The 21,310-nt window shown below is 55.1% G+C and overlaps 2 protein-coding genes across 2 annotated transcripts; both read left to right on the top strand.

Moving 5' to 3' along the window:
• The first annotated feature begins 731 nt into the window (after positions 1 to 731).
• On the top strand, positions 732 to 3,383 carry LOC132318414 (protocadherin alpha-6-like). The gene has a single exon (XM_059825621.1). The coding sequence runs from the start codon at positions 732 to 734 to the stop codon at positions 3,381 to 3,383; it is 2,652 nt and encodes an 883-aa protein (XP_059681604.1).
• A 9,572-nt stretch (positions 3,384 to 12,955) lies between these two features.
• Positions 12,956 to 16,187, top strand: LOC132318413 (protocadherin alpha-6-like). The gene is made up of 2 exons (XM_059825620.1): positions 12,956 to 15,524; positions 16,150 to 16,187. The coding sequence occupies exons 1-2, from the start codon at positions 12,956 to 12,958 to the stop codon at positions 16,185 to 16,187; spliced, it is 2,607 nt and encodes an 868-aa protein (XP_059681603.1).
• The last annotated feature ends 5,123 nt before the right edge of the window (positions 16,188 to 21,310 follow it).

Raw genomic sequence — 21,310 nt, 5'->3', positions numbered from 1 at the left:
AAAGAAGAGACGGTAGAGGAGATGACCAGCACGCACCGACCTTACCTGTAGACGCTGAACGGAGTTGGTCCCCAACAGCCTCCGCCTTGGTTCGAGTACCGCGCTCCGGCGCTGATGGCCCCGTAATTAGCACTGATGGCTCGGTCATTGGCGGTCTCCGCCGCGGCGCCGGAGGCGACTGGTGAGCTGCCAGCGGGGTAAAGAGGAGGGAAGGATGGAAAGAGAAGGGGCAAGGGGAGTGCGGACGAGGGCGCGGCAGGGCAAGAACGAAAAGGAGAAAGAATAGAAAAAGCAGAAAGAAGACAGAGAAGGAGGAAAAGAAGTGGGAAAGAGAAAGAAGAAAGAAAATGAAAGGAAGAAGGAGCAAGGAAGAAGGGAAAATAGGAATCCATGCAAGTGAAGAGCAATTAAGCATGGAAGAAGGAGTAAAAAGAGAAAGAAAGAGAGAAAAAAGAAGGAAAGACGGAGGAAGGAAGGGAGAGAGGAGGGAGGCGATGAGCGGCTCGGGCCGGCGGCGCGGGCGGTGGTGGGCAGCGTGTGAGGCGGCGGAGCAGCACACGGTGTCGCTGCAGGCTCAGAAACGGCAGCGGAGCGGAGCGTCGGCTCCGCCCCGGTACGGCGGAGAGCCCGGCTGTGAGCGCGGGGGCGCGGCGCGGGGCGGGCAGGAGAGCCGGTGCGTCCGGGCGGCGGCGGGGAGCCGTGCGGGGCCCGGGCGGGCGGCGGCAGCGGCGATGGGCGTGTGGTGGGGGCCGGTGGTGCGGGTGCTGGTGCTGCAGGCGGCCTGGGCGCTGGGCGGCGGGCAGGTGCGCTACTCGGTGCCGGAGGAAGCCAGGGCCGGGACGGTGGTGGGCCGGCTGGCGCAGGACCTGGGCCTGGAGGCGGGCGAGCCGGAGGCGCGGCGGCTGCGGCTGGTGGCGCAGGGCCGGCGGGCGAGCGTGGAGGTGAGCGGGGCGAGCGGGGCGCTGGTGGTGAGCTCGCGGCTGGACCGGGAGGAGCTGTGCGGGAAGAGCGCGCCGTGCGCCCTGCGCCTGGAGGTGCTGGTGGAGCGGCCGCTGCGCGTCTTCCACGTGGAGCTGGAGGTCACCGACATCAACGACAACGCCCCGCTCTTCCCCGCCGCCCGCAAAAACCTCAGCATCGCGGAACTGTCGCTGCCGGGCTCTCGTTTCCCGCTGGAGGGCGCGTCGGATGCAGATATCGGAGCCAACGCGCAGCTCTCCTACACACTCAGCCCCAGCGAGCACTTCTCTCTGGATGTGCAGAAACCCGAGGAGGACGGTGAGTCCTTATTCCTGGTGCTCACGAAACCTCTGGACCGGGAGTCGGTGCCCGTGCACCGGTTGTTGCTGACGGCGAGTGACGGGGGCCGGCCGTCTCTGAGTGGCACGGTGGAGCTGGTGATCTCGGTGCTGGATGCGAACGACAACGCGCCCCAGTTCAACCAGTCGGTGTATAAAGTGCAGCTGCCAGAAAATACGGAACGCGGCATTTTAGTGATGCGTGTAACCGCGACGGATTTGGATGAGGGGACGAACAGGAATATCTCGTATGCTCTCCAGCTCTTGTTCCCTCAGGATGGAAGAGACGTTTTCGGGATCGACAGAAAGAGCGGGGAGATCCGTCTCAGGGGTGACTTAGACTTTGAGGATGTTGGTCTCTATCGCCTGCAAGTGGATGCGGCGGATCAGGGAAACCCCCCGCTGTCGGGTCACTGCAAGGTGGTGGTGGAGGTGGTGGACGTGAACGACAACGCGCCGGAGGTGTGGGTGACGTCGCTGTCGGTGCCGGTGGCGGAGGACGCGTCGGTGGGGACGGTGGTGGCGCTGCTGAGCGTGTCGGACCGGGACTCGGGGGCGAACGGTCGGGTGCGCTGCGCGGTGTGGCCGGCGGGGCCGTTCGGTCTGGTGGCGACGTTCGCGGGCTCGTACTCGCTGGTGCTGCGGGAGGCGCTGGACCGGGAGCGGGTGTCGGAGTACGAGGTGGAGGTGCGGGCGGAGGACGGCGGGGCGCCGCCGCTGCGCGCCAGCCGCGGGGTGCGGGTGCCGGTGTCGGACGTGAACGACAACGCGCCGGCGTTCGCGCAGGCCGTGTACACGGTGCTGGCGCGGGAGAACAACGCGGCGGGCGCGGAGCTGGCGCGGCTGTGGGCGCGGGACCCGGACGAGGCGGGCAACGGGCGCGTGAGCTACTCGGTGGCGGAGGGCGGCGTCGGGGGCGCGTCGGCGGGCGGCGGGTGGCGGTCGGCGTCGAGCTACGTGTCGGTGGACGCGGAGAGCGGGCGGCTGTGGGCGCTGCAGCCCTTGGACTACGAGGAGCTGCAGGTGCTGCAGTTCGAGGTGCGTGCGGTGGACGCGGGGGAGCCGCCGCTGTGCGGCAACGCCACGGTGCAGCTCTTCGTGGTGGACGAGAACGACAACGCGCCGGCGCTGCTGCCGCCTGCCGGCGGCGGGCCGGGGCCCGGGGCCTCGGGCGAGGCGGCGTGGGTGCCGGGCGCGGGGCCGGGCGCGGGGGCGTGGTGGGCGTGGGCGGCGTGGGGGGCGCCGGCGGGGCAGGTGGTAGCGAAGATCCGCGCGGTGGACGCGGACTCGGGCTACAACGCGTGGCTGCGCTACGAGCTGTGGGAGCCGCGGGGGAAGGGCCCGTTCCGCGTGGGGCTGTACAGCGGCGAGGTGAGCACGGCGCGGGCGCTGGAGGAGGCGGACGGCCCGCGGCAGCGGCTGGTGATCGTGGTGCGGGACCACGGGGAGCCGGCGCGCTCGGCCACGGCCACGCTGAGCGTGTCGCTGGTGGAGGGCGGGGAGGCGGCGCTGGCGGCCGCGGGCTCGTCGTCGGGGTCGGGGTCGGGGCTGCGGGCGTCGTCGGGCGCGGAGGGCGGCGCGTCGTCGTCGTCGAGGAACGTGTGGCTGGTGGTGGCGATCTGCGCGGTGTCGAGCCTGTTCCTGCTGGCGGTGGTGCTGTACGGGGCGTCGCGGTGGGCGCCGCGGGCGGCCGTGCTGTCGGGGCCCGGGCCGGCGACGCTGGTGTGCGCCAGCGAGGTGGGGAGCTGGTCGTACTCGCAGCGCCAGAGCCGGAGCCTGTGCGTGGCGGACGGCGCGGGCAAGAGCGACCTGATGGTTTTCAGCCCCAACTTCCCGCCGCCGCTCGGCGCCGCGGCGAAGGAGACGCAGCCGGAGCCGCCCGCTCTCCTGGACACGGTCAGTGGCCCTTCCTTTCTCGCCTCCCGCCCCTTCCCCCCTTGTCGCCCTTCCCGCCCGCCCCCTGGGCTGTCGGTGGTGGGAGCCGGGCTCAGCCCCCGGTGCCTGTGGGTGGTGGGTGCGTGCTGGGTGCTTGCGGCTGTTCATGGGACCTTTGCATCTGCCTTCGGGTCCTTGCGGGAAAAATAAAGGTATTGCCGCACTCGGGAATTCTGGGTGTGAGTTGTTCTGCCGTGGAATGAAATCTGTGCCAACTGCGATGAGAGCTGCCACGACATCGGCTTTGGAGAGGCTCTTGCTTGGTGATGTGCAGCATTTCCCCCCGAGCTTGCAGAAGGAGTGAAAGAAGCGCAGGCTGTGGTGGTTCCAGTCTCCTGGCACCTTTGGTGACAGCTGAGCGTGCTGGTATTAGGTGTGGTTTCTTGTGGAAATCTCTGTCCTCCTCCTCTGTGATTGTCCTCTGCAAGGGATGTGATGCCAGGTGACAATTGGCACTTCAGGTTTTTCTGTCCCCCTGGTGTAATTTCTCCATTTTTATTTGCACAACAGTTTCATTAGGCAGGGAAGGCAAAATGGAATTTTCCTATGATCTTTTCCCAAGTATATTATTACTCTACTTAGTAGCATAAAGTGTTCAGGTAGAGGAATGTGACCCGAGGTAAGTGCTACCTAAAGGTAAGGGGAATTTTCTTTGTCTTTTCCTGCTCCCCCTGACCCCCAGGTTGTGGATTTGCGTTTCTGGCCAGAGAAGTAGCATAAAATATGCTGCCCTGTTCTGATGTTCCTTCAATATTTGTATCATCAACCACATTGTTTCAAAAGCTTGGACATCTTCTTTTCTGAAAAGTAGGAAACAAACAAGCAAACAAAAAATCCCCCAAAAAAAGAAAGAACCACCCCTCCCCAAGAAAACCCGAACCAAATTCACCTACATAGTCGATATCATCCGTTACGGTGGTGTGCTCATCAACATTTGGGCTTTTCTCTCAGAGCATGAAATCAGTGCCATTGCCATTATTGCTGTGCTGACATCACCTTTAGAAAGAGTATTGCTCCCAGGTGTGCCACGCTTCCATTTGAGATAGGTGAAGCAATGCCAAATATGAAGGGTCAGCAGCAGCGGGCCTTCGGGAGTCCGTGTATATGGTACATTGGTGTGTTTTTCATGGTGCTCTCATTGCTGGGAAGGGTCTGCGAAAGTCGGATTGAGCCTTGAGGTGGGAAAGGAAACTGTGGCACATCCCAGAGGTGAATGTGGCAGCGGCACTGCGTAGGGCCTGGCCCTTTCCTGATGTGAAGGGTGAAAAGTCAAGATGGTGGGGGTGAAAAGTAAAGATGTTGCCCCATCCCGCAGATTTTACGGTCCGCAGCTGAGGTTTGGTGTTCTGGGTTTGAGTTGTTCTGCCGTGGAATAAAATCCCTGCCGATTGCGATGAGAGGTGCCACGACATCGGCTTTGGAGAGGCTCTTGCTTGGTGATGTGCAGCATTTCCCCCCGAGCTTGCAGAAGGTGGGCAAGGCACGCAGGCTGTGGTGGTGACAGACCCCGTGCACCATTTATTGCCTAATTGCCTTTGCTGACAGCTGAGCGTGCTGCTATTAGGTGTGGTTTCTTGTGGAAATCTCTGTCCTCCTCCTCTGTGATTGTTCTCTGCAAGAGATGTGATGCCAGGTGACATTTGGGACTTGGAGGTTTTCTCTAATTCCCCATTTTGGTTCTCCCACCAGACTGATTAAGCAAGTAGGAACGTTGTTGCGGACTTTTCCTCTGTTCTTTTCCCAAGTATCTTGTTACTCTACTTTGTAGCATGAAGTGTTCAGGCAGAGGAGTGTAACCCGAGGTAAGTGTTAGAAACGGGAATTTTCTTTTTCTTTTCCTGCTCCCCGCCTGTCCTGCAGGTTGTGGATTTGTGTTCCTGTCCAGAGAAGTAACGTAAAATATGCTGCCCTGTTTGATGTTCTTTCAGAATTTGTATCAATGGCCACATCGTTTTAGAAGCCCTGGAAATCTTCTTTTCTGAAAAGAACAAACAAACAAACAATCAAAAAAAAAAACCAAAATACATATAACTGCCTCCCCAAGAAAACCCAGACCAAATTCTCCTACATAGTCGATGTGTTCCATAACGGTGGTTTTCTCGTCAACATTTGTTTTTTCTCTCAGAGCATGAAATCTGTGCCATTGCCATTGCCTACCACTGACACTCAGGCTGTGGTGGTGCCAGTCCGTCAGGCACCATTTGTTGCCTTATTACCTTTGCTGACTGCTGACCGTGCTGGTATTAGGTGTGGTTTCTTGTGGAAAACTCTGTCCTCCTCCTCTTTGTTTCTCCTTTGCAAGATCATGATTCAAGGTGACAACTGGGACTTCAGGCTTTTTTGTCCCTGTGGTGTAATTTCTCCATTTTGTTTGGCCCACCAGCATTATTATACAAGTAGGGAAGGCAATACGGACTTTTCCTATGTCCCTTTCCCAAGTATGTTGTTATTGCAGTTCGTAGTATGAAGTGTTCAGGGGGAAGAGTGTGACCCAAGCTAGGTGTCAGAAACGGGAATTTTCTTTTTCGCCCGCACCCAAACCATGTTATAGACTTCTGTTCCTGGTTGGAGAAGTGACATGATACGATGCACGCTGGCCTGCTTTCATAGTTTTTCAATATTTGTATCAGCAGCAACAGCCTTATGGAAGGCCCAGAAACCTTTTTAAAAAACCCCAAATTGTCCTATACTTTCAATATCATCCATTACAGTGCTGTGCTCCTCAGCATTAGGGTTGTCCTCTCACAGAAGGAAATCAATGCCCATTGCCAATAGAGCTGTCCTGACACCATCTCTACAAATAGATGGGTAACATTTCAGAAATGTAACAGAGCTCCCAGGTTTGTAATATTTCCATCCCAGACAGCTGAAGCATTGCGAAACATTGAGGGTCAAGTTCAGAGAGTCTGCTGAACACAGCGTCTGTGATACCATCTGTGTGTTTTTTATGGTGCTCTCATTGATGGGATCGGTTATGGACTTAGATTCGGGGCCAGAGGAGCAGCGTGACATATACTGGCCTGGTACGATGTTCTTTGAATATTTACCTCAGCAGCCACACCCTTACAAAAGCCCCAGAAACCTTATTCTCAACAAAATAATCTAACAAACAAAGAAACAAAAACAAAGAACCCCGTGGATAACAAAATCCCAAACCCAAATTGTCCTAGAGAATCAGTATCATTCGTTACATTGGGAGCTTTTCACGGTTTGGGTGGTTCTCTCAGAGCATGAAATCAATGCCATTGCCATTTAGAGCTGTTCCGACATCACCTTTAGAAAGAGTAGAGAGCCTGCTGGTCTAGATGGTATCATCTGTATGGTTTTTTTACGGTGCTGTCATTTGTGGGAAGGATCTGCAAAAGCTGGAGTGATCCTGAGGAGGCATGTGGCAGAGGTGCATGTGGCAGTGGCACTGAGTAGGGCCTGGCCATGTCCTTACATGAAGGGTGACCTTGAGCAGTGGGAAGACTTGTCTGCGGGAACTGGAAATCCTTGGGAAGACCATGGGCCATGTCATAAGAAGAGAAGAATGGGAGATGATGTGCTTTTCTGGAGAATACATGTCCCAGCATGCAGAATGGAGGATGCCTAGAGGGAAGCATGAGGCAGGAAGGGCACGGAGTGTTCTTGCCTAGGATCCTTTCTCAGGCTCCCAAGGGTCTAGAGTTGGAGGCCTTCTGGATCTGGAGTTCGTACATAGTATTGCAATGTCCACAATGTCCTTTGAGGTTATGAAGATCTCCTGCCAGAGACAGTCCCTTGTGCTGCTGCCTGCCTTATGTAAGAACTATGTTGGTAAGAGGAGATGAGATGTAGACTGCTGTCTGATGGACCTTTCCCTTCTTGTTTTCGGGAAGGTGTTGTGGGTGGGAGGGTAGCGCTTCACTCTGCGGTCCTTGTGTAGTGGTGGGCATCTATAGTAGCTTCCACAGCCGTTGATGTTGCCATGATGGTTCCTTACTCGTCCTCAGGCAAGATCTGTAAGAGGATGTGATGAGGTGGGTGTAATCTTTGTGCTCTCGACTTCCCCTGCTTGTGCACTTGCACAGTTGGCCTTGGTAGAGATGGTGTGTCCCCTTGTCCTGCTTTACTCATTCAGATGTTGCCCTGATGGTTCCTTAGTCATCATCCAGTTATGTGCACATACCTCCCAAACACTGCAGAGCAGCCCAAGTCTCTTTTTCTATGGTACAAATTCTGCCACCCAGTTGGTATCGTGAGTGTGCTTACACTTCTCCATTTGGTGTGGTTGTGTCTGAGAATAAAACCTGTGTGGAGTGGGATCAGAGCTGCCTCAACTCTAATAATAGAATTCTTAAGAACTCTAGCGTACAGCTCTGTGGTGTTTCCACCTGAGATTGCTGAAAAGGCAAGAGCATTTAGGGTGAAGTTTAGGCAGCTGGGAAGAGCCTTCCAGACAGTGTGTGGCTTTGCAGCCTTCCGTATGGTCTTTGTGCCAGTCGTACTGGGAAGGTGAGGATGTGCAAAGACCTGGATCACACGCAGAGTGGGGTTTAGAGTTGGGCATGTTGTTGGGGTTGAGCAATGTCTGAGTGTTTTGGCAGTGATCCTGTGAATGGCACCGAGTAGTGCCTGGCCGTGTGTCATGGGGAGGGTGATTTTGAGTGGGGAGGAATCTTGCATGATGGAAATGGAGATGCTGGGTAGAACACAGTCCGTGTCATTGGGGAAGAACTGGAGAATGCCTGCTTAGCTGTGGAGATGCCATTTCCCATGGCACGGGATAGAGGATGCCAGTAGAAAACCTTGAGAAGAGGCCTGGTGCACAGGGCTGCTCTTCTGGTATCCTGTCAGGACCTCCAGAAGTTCTGCATGTCATCAGGGCCTGTTGTTCTCCATGGTGTTGCTGCCTGTGAAGATAAGTGCCATATGCACCTTTAATCACTTGGTTTTGATGTGGAATGTTGTTGGTCAAAGAGAAGCTTTTTGAAATTTGGATCATACTGCCAGTCTTCTCTGAACCTTCCTTGGTTACCTCTCTGCTCTTAGTCTTGCTAGGGAGGGGAAGGAGTGGTCCACGAGTGTAAAGTGTTCAGGGGGAGGAGTGTGACCCAAGGTAGGTGTTAGAAACGGGAATTTTCTTTTTCTTTTCTTTTCCCCCGGCCATGTGTTGGCTGTGGGTTCCTGGGCAGAGATGTGTCATGACATAACGTACGCTGGCATTTTGATGTTCTTTCAATATATTTGTATCAGCAGTGACAGCCTTATGGAAATGCCCAAAACCTTCTTTTCAACAAAAAAACCCCCACCAAATTGTCCCTACACAGTAGATATCAGCTGTTACAGTGCTGTGCTCATCAACATTGGGGTTATCCTCTCACAGCATGAAATCAATGTCCATTGCCATTAGAACTGTCCCGACATCCCCTTTAGAAAGAGTATTGCTGCCAGGTCTGCCATGTTTCCATCTGAGATAGCTGAAGCATTGCCAAACATGAAGGGTCAGCAGCAGAGAGTCTGCTGGACACTGTATGATTCCTTGTATGTTTTCTTGTAGGCTGCTCTGATTGCTGGGAAGGGTCTGCAAAAGCCCAAGTGAGTTTTGAGGTGGGAAAGGAAATTGTGGCATGTCATGGAGGTGAATGTGGCAGTGGTACCGAGTAGGGCTTGGGCATCTCCTGATGTGAAGGGTGACCTTGAGCAGTGGGAAGACTTGTCTGAGGGAACTGGAAATCATTTGCAAGACCATGGGCGATATCAGAAGACAAAAATGTCTGTTTGTCTTGAGAATGCATGTGGCTGAGTGGGGGATGTAGGATGCCTAGAGGAAAGCATGAGGCAGACTGGGCGTGGAGTGTTCTTTCACAGGATCGTTTCCCAGGCTCCCAAGGGTCTGGAGTTGGAGGCCTTCCAGCTGTTGAGATAGTCTCTAGTTTTGAAATGCCCACAATATATTTGAGGTTATGAATATCTCCACCAGGGTCAGTAGGTTGCCCTGGTGCCTGCCTGATGTAGGCAATGTCTTGGTAAGAGGGGGTGAGATGGAGACTGCTGAATACTGTGTGATGGGCCTTTTTGCTGCTGTTTTGGGAAGGGTGTTGTGGGAGGGTAGCGCTTCAACCTGCTGTCCTTGTGTAGTGGTGGGCATCTGTAGCAGCTTCCAGAGCCATTGATGTTGCCATGAAGGTTCGTTGGTCCTCCTCAGGCAGGGTTTTTAAGGGGATGTGATGAGTCGGGTGTAATCCTTGTATGCTCTATATGTTTTAAGCATGCATTTCCACAGTTGGCCTTGGTAGAGATGGTGTGTCCCCTTGTCCTGCTTTACTCATTCCGATACGTGCACGTACAGAAAAAACACTGCACAGCAGCCCATCTCTGGTTTTCTGTGGGTGGTAGAAATTCTCGCACCCAGTTGACATTGCGAGATCACTTGTGCTTCAGCATTTGGTGTGGTCCTGTGGAAGAACAAAATCTCTTCTCTTACCAAAAACTCCCATGCTTTTGTTTTTCTTCTGTCACATTGGCAGTGTGTTGGTAACAGTGGATGAGATGCAGACGGTGGATTTTTGGCAGATGCCAGGTTGCAGAGTTTTTGGTGGTTTGCCATTAGACTGTAACATGTTTTTTTCCCACAATACTGAGCTGCAATTCACGTTGAGAGGATGTCCTTAGCTTTCAGGTGTCGCTCCTTCTTCTGCTGTGATAGAAGGACATAAGAGAGCACTGCGCACTGGCCAGTGATTTCAAGCCTTTTGTAGAATGGCAGTAATTTTTTTCTGTCCAGCTTCCCCAGAAAGCTCTGATATCTTTAAGAGACAATGTCCCTTAGAAGCAATTCCCCTGCCCCGAAAACGTTTCTTCCGTGAAGAAGCAACCAGTGATGCTACAGGTAAGTTGCTCGTACCTAAAGGAAATGTGTTTGAGAGACAGAAACAATTTTTTACGTGTTTAGTCGTGGTATCTTTATCTTGGATTGACCGAATGTTGCCTGGATTGGGAGTTGGACTCGATGATCCTTATGGGTCCCTGCCAACTTGAGATGTTTTACGATTCTATGAGTGGACCAGCAAAGCACCACTGCCTGCTCTCATTCTTTTCCTGCTGCTTCCTGGCACAGTGTGAGCAGGTGGCAACAAGCACGGATGGAGGAGGGACCTTCATGCATTTTTTGGAGTGGATGTGTTGGGAGTCGAGGGGATGTTTTCAGTGAAAATGCCGTGGTGTTACCTTGGTGGCTTTTGATGGGTGGCTCATGCTACTGAGTGGGAGGTATTCCACGATGACTAATGCCCCTGGGTACGGAGGTTCTTGGTGGGTTGTTCTGGCAGTGCGTGTCTACCTGAAAGGAGAAGCAAAAGTTTGACATTCATCATGCAGGTGGAAAAAGAGTCAGGAGGAACAGCTGTTCTTCCTCGAGGTATATGAAGAGTGCTCAGGTGGTGGGGTTGCCCCGTGCTTTTTCAGCCTTTGTGGAGGATTGGTGTGCTGGGCTGAGATGGGTTTGGGTCCCCGAAAAGAAGACACCCCTCCATGCATTGATTGGGCCCATTGGAGCCTTTTTGCGCAGCTGTCCAAGTACCTGTGGCTTGGGCTTTTGTTTCCGAGGGTGGTGGATTCTGTTTTGATGCAGCAGAGCTGTTCGATGCCAGATGATTGCCTCGCTGTGTTATTTGCTGGGTCCTCGAGAGGAGTGGGGGCTGAAGAGTGTGGTCTTCTTCCAGCGGGGAGGGATGGGGAGGTACAGGGGTCGTTTGTCTGTCTTGCATAGGCCAGAGGAAAGCAGGAAGGTTGTTCCTTTTCTGGAGGGATGGAAGGTGGCAGGTAAGAGGAATGAGAGCTGTTGCCAAAGGGCATGTGCGTGCTTCATTGCGAGAGTTGAGTAGACACGTAGGAAATCTTTCGGTAAAGTGGAATATGAAGAGACAAGGATGGAAGCAGAAGAGAAGGGGAGGCAAGGCTAGGGCAGGGCGGGGCCAAAAAAAAAGAATCACAGAATCACATAATCACTAAGGTTGGAAAAGACCTGTAAGATCATCAAGTCCAACCATCAACTAACACCACCATGCCCATTAAACCATGTCCCACAATGCCTCTTCCACACGTGCCTTGAACACCTCCAGTGATGGTGACTCCACCACTTCCCTGGGCAGCTTATTCTAGTGTTTCACCACTCTCTCAGTGAAGAAATTTTTCCTAATATCCACTCTAAACCTCCCCTGGCGCAACTTGAGGCCATTTCCTCTCGTCCTGTCACTACTCACTTGGGAGAAGAGGTAGGAAAGAAAAAAGATGAAGAGATAGGAAGAAGGGAAAAAGGAGAAACGAAGAAGGAAAGAAGGAAGGAAGAAGGATAGAACGAGAAAGGAAGAGGGAAAGGAAGGAATCTATGCAAGGAAAAAGCAAGCAAAGAAAAGGAAGAGAAAGGAAGGAAGGAAGGAAGAGATGATAGACCAGATTACCAGCATGCACTGATGTTCTCTCTACACGCCAAAGGTAGTTGAGGATCTCGACAACCTCGGTACTGAGCAACGCTGTGTAAGGCTTGATGAAAAGCGGTGAGGAAGAGGAAAGAGCTCTTGGCAGGGGGCATGTCCGTGCTCCGTGTCGGGTGTGATGTAGTCATTTAGAAAACATGTTGGTAAAGGAGACAAGGAAGAGGCAAGAAGAAGGGAAGGGGAAAGCAGGACAGGGAAGAGGAGAGAAGTAGTAATGGGATACAGAAGAGAAGGAAGGAGGGAACAACGGAGAAAGAAAAGCATACAAGTAGGAAGCAAGCAATAGACAGAAGATAAAGGAAGAAATGACAAACGAGTGCACTAGCATGCACCGAGGCTGTCCCTGTACACAGAAAGGAGAGTGAGGGAGAAAAGGAAAGAAGGTAAGAGGAACAAGAAAGACAAAAGCAAGGAAGGAAGAAGTGAATCAAGGAAGTAATAAAGGAAGGAAGGAAGATGAGAAAGAAGAGAAAGAAAGGAAGAAGCCCTAAAGGAAAATACCAGGGTGCAGCGACGTGACTTGTCGACGCTGAACGGAGTTGGTCCCTAACAGCCTCTGCCTTGGTTGGAGTCCCGCGCTCCGGCGCTGTTGGCCCCGTAATTAATTAGCGCTGATGGCCCCGTAATTAGCGCTGATGACTCGGTCTTTGGCGGTCTCCGCCGCGGCGCCGGAGGCGACTGGTGAGCTGCCAGCGGGGTAAAGAGGAGAGAAGGATGGAAAGAGAAGGGCAAGGGGAGTAAGGACCGAGGGTGCGGCAGGGCAAGAACGAAAATGAGAAAGAATAGGAAGAGCAGAAAGAAGACAGAGAAGGAGGAAAAGAAGTGGGAAAGGGAAGGAAGAAAGTAACGAAGCAAGATAATTAAAGGAAGAAAGAGCAAGGAAGAAGGGAAAATAGGAATCCATGCAAGTGAAGAGCAATTAAGCATGGAAGAAGGAGTAAAAAGAGAAAGAAAGAGAAAAAAGCAGGAAATACGAAGAAGAAAGAGGAGGAAGGAAGGGAGAGAGGAGGGAGGCGATGAGCGGCTCGGGCCGGCGGCGCGGGCGGTGGTGGGCAGCGTGTGAGGCGGCGGAGCAGCACAGGGTGTCGCTGCAGGCTCAGAAACGGCGGCGGAGCGGAGCGGAGCGGAGCGTCGGCTCCGCCCCGGTGCGGCGGAGAGCCCGGCTGTGAGCGCGGGGGGGCGGCGCGGGGCGGGCAGGAGAGCCGGTGCGTCCGGGCGGCGGCGGGGAGCCGTGCGGGGCCCGGGCGGGCGGCGGCAGCGGCGATGGGCGTGTGGTGGGGGCCGGTGGTGCGGGTGCTGGTGCTGCAGGCGGCCTGGGCGCTGGGCGGCGGGCAGGTGCGCTACTCGGTGCCGGAGGAAGCCAGGGCCGGGACGGTGGTGGGCCGGCTGGCGCAGGACCTGGGCCTGGAGGCGGGCGAGCCGGAGGCGCGGCGGCTGCGGCTGGTGGCGCAGGGCCGGCGGGCGAGCGTGGAGGTGAGCGGGGCGAGCGGGGCGCTGGTGGTGAGCTCGCGGCTGGACCGGGAGGAGCTGTGCGGGAAGAGCGCGCCGTGCGCCCTGCGCCTGGAGGTGCTGGTGGAGCGGCCGCTGCGCGTCTTCCACGTGGAGCTGGAGGTCACCGACATCAACGACAACGCCCCGCTCTTCCCCGCCGCCCGCAAAAACCTCAGCATCGCGGAACTGTCGCTGCCGGGGTCTCGTTTCCCGCTGGAGGGCGCGTCGGATGCAGATATCGGAGCCAACGCGCAGCTCTCCTACACACTCAGCCCCAGCGAGCATTTTGGAATAGAGGAAGAAAACAGTAACTCGCGCAGTAAATCCTTGTTTCTGGTGCTCACGAAATCTCTGGACCGGGAGACGATGCCCGTGCACCGGTTGGTATTGACGGCGAGTGACGGGGGCCGGCCGTCTCTGAGTGGCACGATGGAGCTGGTGATCTTGGTGCTGGACGCGAACGACAACGCGCCCCAGTTCAACCAGTCGGTGTATAATGTACTTTTGCCCGAGGACGCCTTAGAGGGGACACTGGTTGCTCGGGTGAATGCCACGGATCCGGACTTGGGAATAAATCGAGAAGTGGTTTATCAGATTGATACTCTTGTTCCTCCCTCGGCTTCTGATGTATTCAGCATCGATGATAAAACCGGAGAGATCAGACTGACGGGCGCCCTGGATTTTGAGGCAGTGACTTTCTACGACCTACACATTAAGGCGAAAGACAAGGGGACGCCCCCGCTGTCGGGTCACTGCAAGGTGGTGGTGGAGGTGGTGGACGTGAACGACAACGCGCCGGAGGTGTGGGTGACGTCGCTGTCGGTGCCGGTGGCGGAGGACGCGTCGGTGGGGACGGTGGTGGCGCTGCTGAGCGTGTCGGACCGGGACTCGGGGGCGAACGGTCGGGTGCGCTGCGCGGTGTGGCCGGCGGGGCCGTTCGGTCTGGTGGCGACGTTCGCGGGCTCGTACTCGCTGGTGCTGCGGGAGGCGCTGGACCGGGAGCGGGTGTCGGAGTACGAGGTGGAGGTGCGGGCGGAGGACGGCGGGGCGCCGCCGCTGCGCGCCAGCCGCGGGGTGCGGGTGCCGGTGTCGGACGTGAACGACAACGCGCCGGCGTTCGCGCAGGCCGTGTACACGGTGCTGGCGCGGGAGAACAACGCGGCGGGCGCGGAGCTGGCGCGGCTGTGGGCGCGGGACCCGGACGAGGCGGGCAACGGGCGCGTGAGCTACTCGGTGGCGGAGGGCGGCGTCGGGGGCGCGTCGGCGGGCGGCGGGTGGCGGTCGGCGTCGAGCTACGTGTCGGTGGACGCGGAGAGCGGGCGGCTGTGGGCGCTGCAGCCCTTGGACTACGAGGAGCTGCAGGTGCTGCAGTTCGAGGTGCGTGCGGTGGACGCGGGGGAGCCGCCGCTGTGCGGCAACGCCACGGTGCAGCTCTTCGTGGTGGACGAGAACGACAACGCGCCGGCGCTGCTGCCGCCTGCCGGCGGCGGGCCGGGGCCCGGGGCCTCGGGCGAGGCGGCGTGGGTGCCGGGCGCGGGGCCGGGCGCGGGGGCGTGGTGGGCGTGGGCGGCGTGGGGGGCGCCGGCGGGGCAGGTGGTGGCGAAGATCCGCGCGGTGGACGCGGACTCGGGCTACAACGCGTGGCTGCGCTACGAGCTGTGGGAGCCGCGGGGGAAGGGCCCGTTCCGCGTGGGGCTGTACAGCGGCGAGGTGAGCACGGCGCGGGCGCTGGAGGAGGCGGACGGCCCGCGGCAGCGGCTGGTGATCGTGGTGCGGGACCACGGGGAGCCGGCGCGCTCGGCCACGGCCACGCTGAGCGTGTCGCTGGTGGAGGGCGGGGAGGCGGCGCTGGCGGCCGCGGGCTCGTCGTCGGGGTCGGGGTCGGGGCTGCGGGCGTCGTCGGGCGCGGAGGGCGGCGCGTCGTCGTCGTCGAGGAACGTGTGGCTGGTGGTGGCGATCTGCGCGGTGTCGAGCCTGTTCCTGCTGGCGGTGGTGCTGTACGGGGCGTCGCGGTGGGCGCCGCGGGCGGCCGTGCTGTCGGGGCCCGGGCCGGCGACGCTGGTGTGCGCCAGCGAGGTGGGGAGCTGGTCGTACTCGCAGCGCCAGAGCCGGAGCCTGTGCGTGGCGGACGGCGCGGGCAAGAGCGACCTGATGGTTTTCAGCCCCAACTTCCCGCCGCCGCCCGGCGCCGCGGCGAAGGAGACGCAGCCGGAGCCGCCCGCTCTCCTGGACACGGTCAGTGGCCCTTCCTTTCTCGCCTCCCGCCCCTTCCCCCTTGTCGCCCTTCCCGCCCGCCCCCTGGGCTGTCGGTGGTGGGAGTCGGGCTCAGCCGCCAGGGCCTGTGGGTGGTGGGTGCGTGCCGGGTGCTTGCGGCTGTTCATGGGACCTTTGCATCTGCCTTCGGGTCCTTGTGGGAGCCCCGGGGCTCTTGGTGGGGGTGAGAAGTAAAGATGTTGGTCCATACCATAGCTGTTAGAATCCGCAGCTGAGGTTTGGTGTTCTGGGTGTGAGTTGTTCTCCCGTGGAATAAAATCCTTGCTGACTGTGGGGAGAGGTGCCACAACTGCAAGACAGGCAGGCTGTAGTGGTGCCAGTCTCCCAGGCACCATTTATTGCCTCATTACCTTTGGTGACAGCTGAGCGTGCTGGTATTAGGTGTGGTTTCTTGTGGAAAACTCTGTCCTCCTCCTCTTTGATTGTCCTCTGAAAGAGACGTGATGCCGGGTGACATTTGGGACTTGCAGGTTTTCTCTCCCTGTGGAGAGAAGAATTCCCCTATTTTGTTCTCCCACCAGACTCATTAAGCAAGTAGGAACGTTGTTGCAGACTTTTCCTCTGTTGTTTTCCCAAGTATCTTGTTACTCTACTTAGTAGCATAAAGTGTTCAGGCAGAGGAGTGTAACCCGAGGTAAGTGTTAGAAACGGGAATTTTCTTTTTCTTTTCCTGCTCCCCGCCTGTCCTGCAGGTTGTGGATTTGTGTTTGTGGCCAGAGAAGCAGCATGAAATACGCTGTCCTGTTTTGATGTTCTTTCAGAATTTGTATCAACGGCCACATCATTTCAGAAGCCCTGGAAATCTTCTTTTCTCAAAAGAACAAACAAACAAACAATCAAAAAACCCAAAACCCAAAGAACCACCCCTTCCCAAGGAAACCCAAACCAAATTCTCCTACACAGTCAGTATCATCTGTTATGGTGGTGTGTCTTCAGCAATGTGTTGGGTTTTTTCTCAGATCGTGAAATCAATGCCATTGCCATTTGGAGCTATCCTGACATCACCTTCAGAAAGAGTATTTTTCCCAGGTCTGCCATGTTTCCATTCGAGATAGGTGAAGCATTGCCAAAAATGAAGGGTCAACAGCAGAGGGTCTGCAGGACTCCATGTATATGATACCTGTTTTTGTTTTTTCTGGTGCTTAATGGAAGTGGAAATCCTTGGGTAGGCCATGGGTCATGTTGTAAGACAAGAATGGGAGATGTGCGCTTGTCTTGAGAACACATATCCCAGGGTGTGGAGTGGAGGATGCCTAGAGGAAAGGATGGGGCAGGATGGGCACAGAGTGTTCCTGCCCAGGATTCTTTTCCAGGCTCCAAGTGTCTGGAGTTGGAGGCCTTCCTGATGTTGAGGTAGTGTGTAGTATTGAAATGCCCACCAGAGAGAGTGCCTTGTGCTGCTGCCTGATTGACGTAGGCAATGTGTTGGTAAGAGGGGGTGAGATGGAGGCCACCGAATCTTGTCTGATGAACCTTTTCACCCCTGTTTTGGGAATGGTGTTGTGGGAGGGTAGCGCTTCAATCTGGTGTCCTTGCGTAGTGGTGGGCATCTATAGCAGCTTCCACAGCTGCTGAGGTTGCTGTGATCATAGAATCCCATTATCATAGAAAGGTTTGGGTTGGAAGGGGCATCAAGGATCATCTAGTTCCAACCCCTCTGGCATTGCCATAGATACCTTCCACTAGATCTGGTTGCTCAAAGCGCCATCCACCCTGGCCTTGAACACTTCCAGGGAGGGGGCATCCACAACTTATCTGGGCAACCTGTTCCAGTGCCTCACCACTCTCACAGTAGAGAATTTCTTTCTAATATCTGATCTAAAACTACCCTCTTTCAGTTTAAAATCATTACCCCTCGCCCTATGACTACACTCCCTGACAAAGAGTCCCTCCCCATCTTTCCTGTAGGCCCACTTTAAGGAGTGGAAGGCCACTATAAGGTCTCCCTGGAGCCTTCTCTTCTCTGGGTTGTAACAACACCAACTCTCTCAGACTGTCGTCATAGGGGAGGTGCTCCAGCCCCCTGATCATCTTTGTGGCCCTCCTCTGCACCTGCTTGGGCAAACCTATGTCTTTCTCATGGCGTGGGCCCCAGAGGTGAACACGGTACTCCAGGTGGGGTCTCACAAGAGCAGAGTAGAGGGAGAGAATCACCTCCCCCATCCTGCTAGCCCCACTTCTTTTGATGCAGCCCAGGACACGATTGGCTTTCTGGGATTGCAAGCACACATTGCTGGCTCATATTCAGTTTTTCATCCACCACTCCCCCCCCAAGTCCATCTCCACAGGGCTGCTCTCAATCCACTCATTGCCCAGCCTGTATCCATGTTTGGGATTGCCCCAACCAAGGTGCAGGTTCTTGCACTTGGCCTTGTTGAACTTCATGAGGTTTGCACAGGCCATCCTCTGTAGCCTGTCAAGGTCTTTCTGGATGGCATCCCTTCCCTCTAGGGTATCAACCACACCACTCAGCCTGGTGTCATCCGCAGACTTGCTGAGGGTGCACTCAGTCCCGTTGTCCATGTCCCAGACAAAGATGTTAAATAATACTGGTCCTAATACGGGCCCCTGAGGGACACCATTCGTCAGTCATCTCCACCCAGACATTGAGCCATTGACCGCAAGTCTTTGAGTGTGACCATCCAGGCAATTCCTTATCCAGCAAATGGTCCACCCGTCAAATGCATGTCTCTCCATTTTAGAGATGAGGCTGTTGTGTGGGACAGTATCAAATGCTTTGCTCAAGTCCAGGTAGATGATGTCAGTCACCTTCCCTTTTCCACCAATACTGTAACCCCATCATAGAAGGCCACGAGGTTTGTCAGGCACGGTTTGCTCTTAGTGAAGCCATATTGGCTGTCACCAATCACCTCTCTGTTTTCCATGTGCCTTAGCATAGTTTCCAGAAAGAATGTGCTCCATGATCTTGCCGGGCACAGAGGTGAGACTGATGGGGCTGTAGTTCCCCAGGTCTTCCTCTTTTCCCTTTTTAAAAATGAGGGTTGTGTTTCCCCTTTTCCAGTCACTGGGAACTTCACCAGTCTGCCACAACTTTTCAAATACGAGGGATAGTGGCTTAGCAACTTCACCTGCCCGTTCCCTCAGGACCCTCAGATGCATCTCATCAGATCCCATGGACTTGTGCACATTCATGTTCCTTAGATGGTCTCCAACCTTATCTTCTCCTACGGTGGGCAGTCCTTCATTCTCCCAGCTGAGGTTTGCTGCTCTGGGTGTGAGCTGTTCTCCCGCAGAATAAAGTGAATGCCGGTTGCGATGAGAGGTGCCACACCACCAGGTTTGCAGAGCCTCTTCCTACTTGGAGTGTAGCATTTGCACTGATGAAGAACTGCGAGACACACAGGCTGTGGTGGTGACAGTCCCTCAGGCCCTATTTACTGCCTTATTACCTTTGCTGAGTGCTGACTGTGGTTGTATCAGATGTGGTTCCTTGCAGAAAACTTTGTCGTCCTCCTCTTTGATTCTCCTCTGCAAGAGGACATTTCCTCGGATATTTTTCTTCCAAGTATGTTGTAACAGTAGTTCATAGTATAAAGTGTTCAGGGAGAGGAGTGAGACCCAAGGCAGGCATCAGAAACGGGAATTTTCTTTTCCTGCTCCCCCTAGGTTGTGCACTGCATTCCTGGCCAGTGAAGTGTCATGACATACACTGGCCTGTTTTGATGTTCTTTTCATATTTGGATCAACGTTACTAAAGCCCTGTAAACCTTCTTTTCAACTGAAAAAAACCCCAAAGCAAGCATCCCCAAATTGTCCTACGCATTAGATACCATCCATTACCGTGCTGTGCTTGTCAGCGTATGGGTTGCTCTCTCACTGCATGAAATCCATGCCCATTGCCATTAGAGCTGTCCCAAAGTCATGGGTTTATGAAAGGCAGGTCCTGCTTGAGTAACCTGATCTCCTTCTATGTCAAGATGTCCCACTTCGTGGGTGAGGGAAGGGCTGTGGATGTTGTTTACCTGGACTTCAGTAAAGCCTTTGACACCGTTTCCCACAGCATTGTCCTGGAGAAACTGGCTGCTCGTGGCTTGGAGGGGTGTAGTCTTTGCTGGGTAAACAACTGTCTGGATGGCTGGGCCCAACGAGTTGTGGTGAATGGAGTTAAATCCAGTAGGCCGCCGGTCACAAGCAGTGTTCCACAGGGCTCAGTAGTGGGGCCGGTTCTGTTCAATATCTTTACCAATGAACTGGAAGAGGGGCTCGAGTGCACTCTCAGTAAGTATGCAGATGACACCGATTTCGATGGGAGTGTTGATCTGCTGGAGGGTGGGAAGGCTCTTCAGAGGGATTTGGACAGGCTGGATCGACGAGCCAAGGCCAGTTGTCTGAGGTTCAACAAGGCTCAGTGCCATGTCCTGCACTTGGGTCACAACAAGCCCATGCAACGCTACAGGCTTGGGGAAGAGTGGCTGGAAAGCTGCCTGGTGGAAAAGGACCTGGGGGTGTTGGTCCGCAGCCGGCTGAATATGAGCTACCGGTGTGCCCAGGTGGCCAAGAAGGCCAATGGCATCCTGGCTTGTATCAGAAATAGTGTGTCCAGCAGGACTATGAAAGTGATCACCCCTTTGTACTTGGCACTGGTGAGACCACACTTGAAATACTGTGTTCAGTTTTGGGCCCCTCACTAGAAGAAAGACACTGAGGTGCTGGAGCGTGTCCAAAGGAGAGCAGCAAAGGTGGTGAAGGGTCTAGAGAGCAAGTCCTATGAGGAGTGGCTGAGGGAACTGGGGTTGTTTGGTGTGGAGAAAAGGAGGCTGATGGGAGACCTCGTCGTTCTCTACAACTACCTGAAAGGAGGCTTGAACGAGGTGGGCGTTGGTCTCTTTTCCCAAGTAGCAAGCGATAGCATGAGAGGAAACAGCCTCAAGTTGTGCCAGGGGAGGTTTAGATGGGATATTAGGAAAAATTTCTTCACCGAAAGGATTGTCAAGCATTGGAACAGGTTGCCCAGGGAGGTGGTTGAGTCACCATGCCTGGAGGTATTTAAAAGCCATGTAGAGGTGGCGCTTAGGGACATGGCTTAGTGGTGGACTTGGCAGTGTTAGGTTTGCAGTTGGACTTGATGATCCTAAGGGTCTTTTCCAGCATAAATGATTCTATGACTCCATGATCATCTTTGGAAATAGTATTGCTCCCGGGTGTGTAAGATTTCCACATGAGATTGCTGAAGCATTGCAAAAGATGACGGGTAAGCTGTAGAGAGTCTGCTGGACACCATATATGCGATAGGATCTGTATGGTTTTCTGTGGTGCTGTCATTGGTGAAAGGGTCTGCAAAAGCTGGAGTGAGCCCTGAGGTGGGAAAGGAAACTGGCATGTTCATGGAGGTGAAAGTGGCAGTGGCACTGAGTAGGGCCTGGCCATGTCCTGATGTGAAGGGTGATCTTGATCGAGTGGCAAGACTTGTCTGAGGGAAGCAGAAATCATTGGGAAGGTGGTGGGCCATGTCACAAGAGAGGAATGGGAGATGATCTGCTTGTCTGGAGAACCCATGTGCCAGAGTGTGAAATGGAGGATGCCTAGAGGAAAGCATGCGTCAGGATGGGCACGGAGTGTTCGTGCCCAGGATCCTTTCCCAGGCTCCAAGGGTCTGGAGTTGGAGGCCTTCTGGATCTTGAGACAGTGTGTGGTATTTTGAAATGCGCACAATGTCCTTTGTGGTTATGACGATCTCCGACCAGAGACAGTCCCTTGTGCTGCTGCCTGTCTGGCATAGGCAGTGTGTTGGTAAGAGGAGATGAGATGCTCACCGCTGAATATTATCTGATGAGCCTTTTCCCTCCTGTTTTGGAAGGGTGTTGTGAGAGAGTAGTGCTTCTCTCTGGTGAT

This window comes from Gavia stellata, chromosome 16 (genome assembly GCF_030936135.1).
Source record: "Gavia stellata isolate bGavSte3 chromosome 16, bGavSte3.hap2, whole genome shotgun sequence".
Lineage (NCBI taxonomy): Eukaryota > Metazoa > Chordata > Aves > Gaviiformes > Gaviidae > Gavia > Gavia stellata.
This window is presented reverse-complemented; position numbering and strand designations above follow the sequence as displayed.

What these genes read in the sequence shown, in the direction of transcription:
- LOC132318413 (XM_059825620.1), top strand. Translation starts at nt 12,956, where the DNA reads ATGGGCGTGTGGTGGGGGCCGGTGGTGCGGGTGCTGGTGCTGCAGGCG. An exon ending in GGGCTCAGCCGCCAGGGCCT is followed by an intron (nt 15,525 to 16,149) that starts GTGGGTGGTGGG and finishes CCTGTCCTGCAG; the next exon opens with GTTGTGGATTTGTGTTTGTG.
- LOC132318414 (XM_059825621.1), top strand. Translation starts at nt 732, where the DNA reads ATGGGCGTGTGGTGGGGGCCGGTGGTGCGGGTGCTGGTGCTGCAGGCG.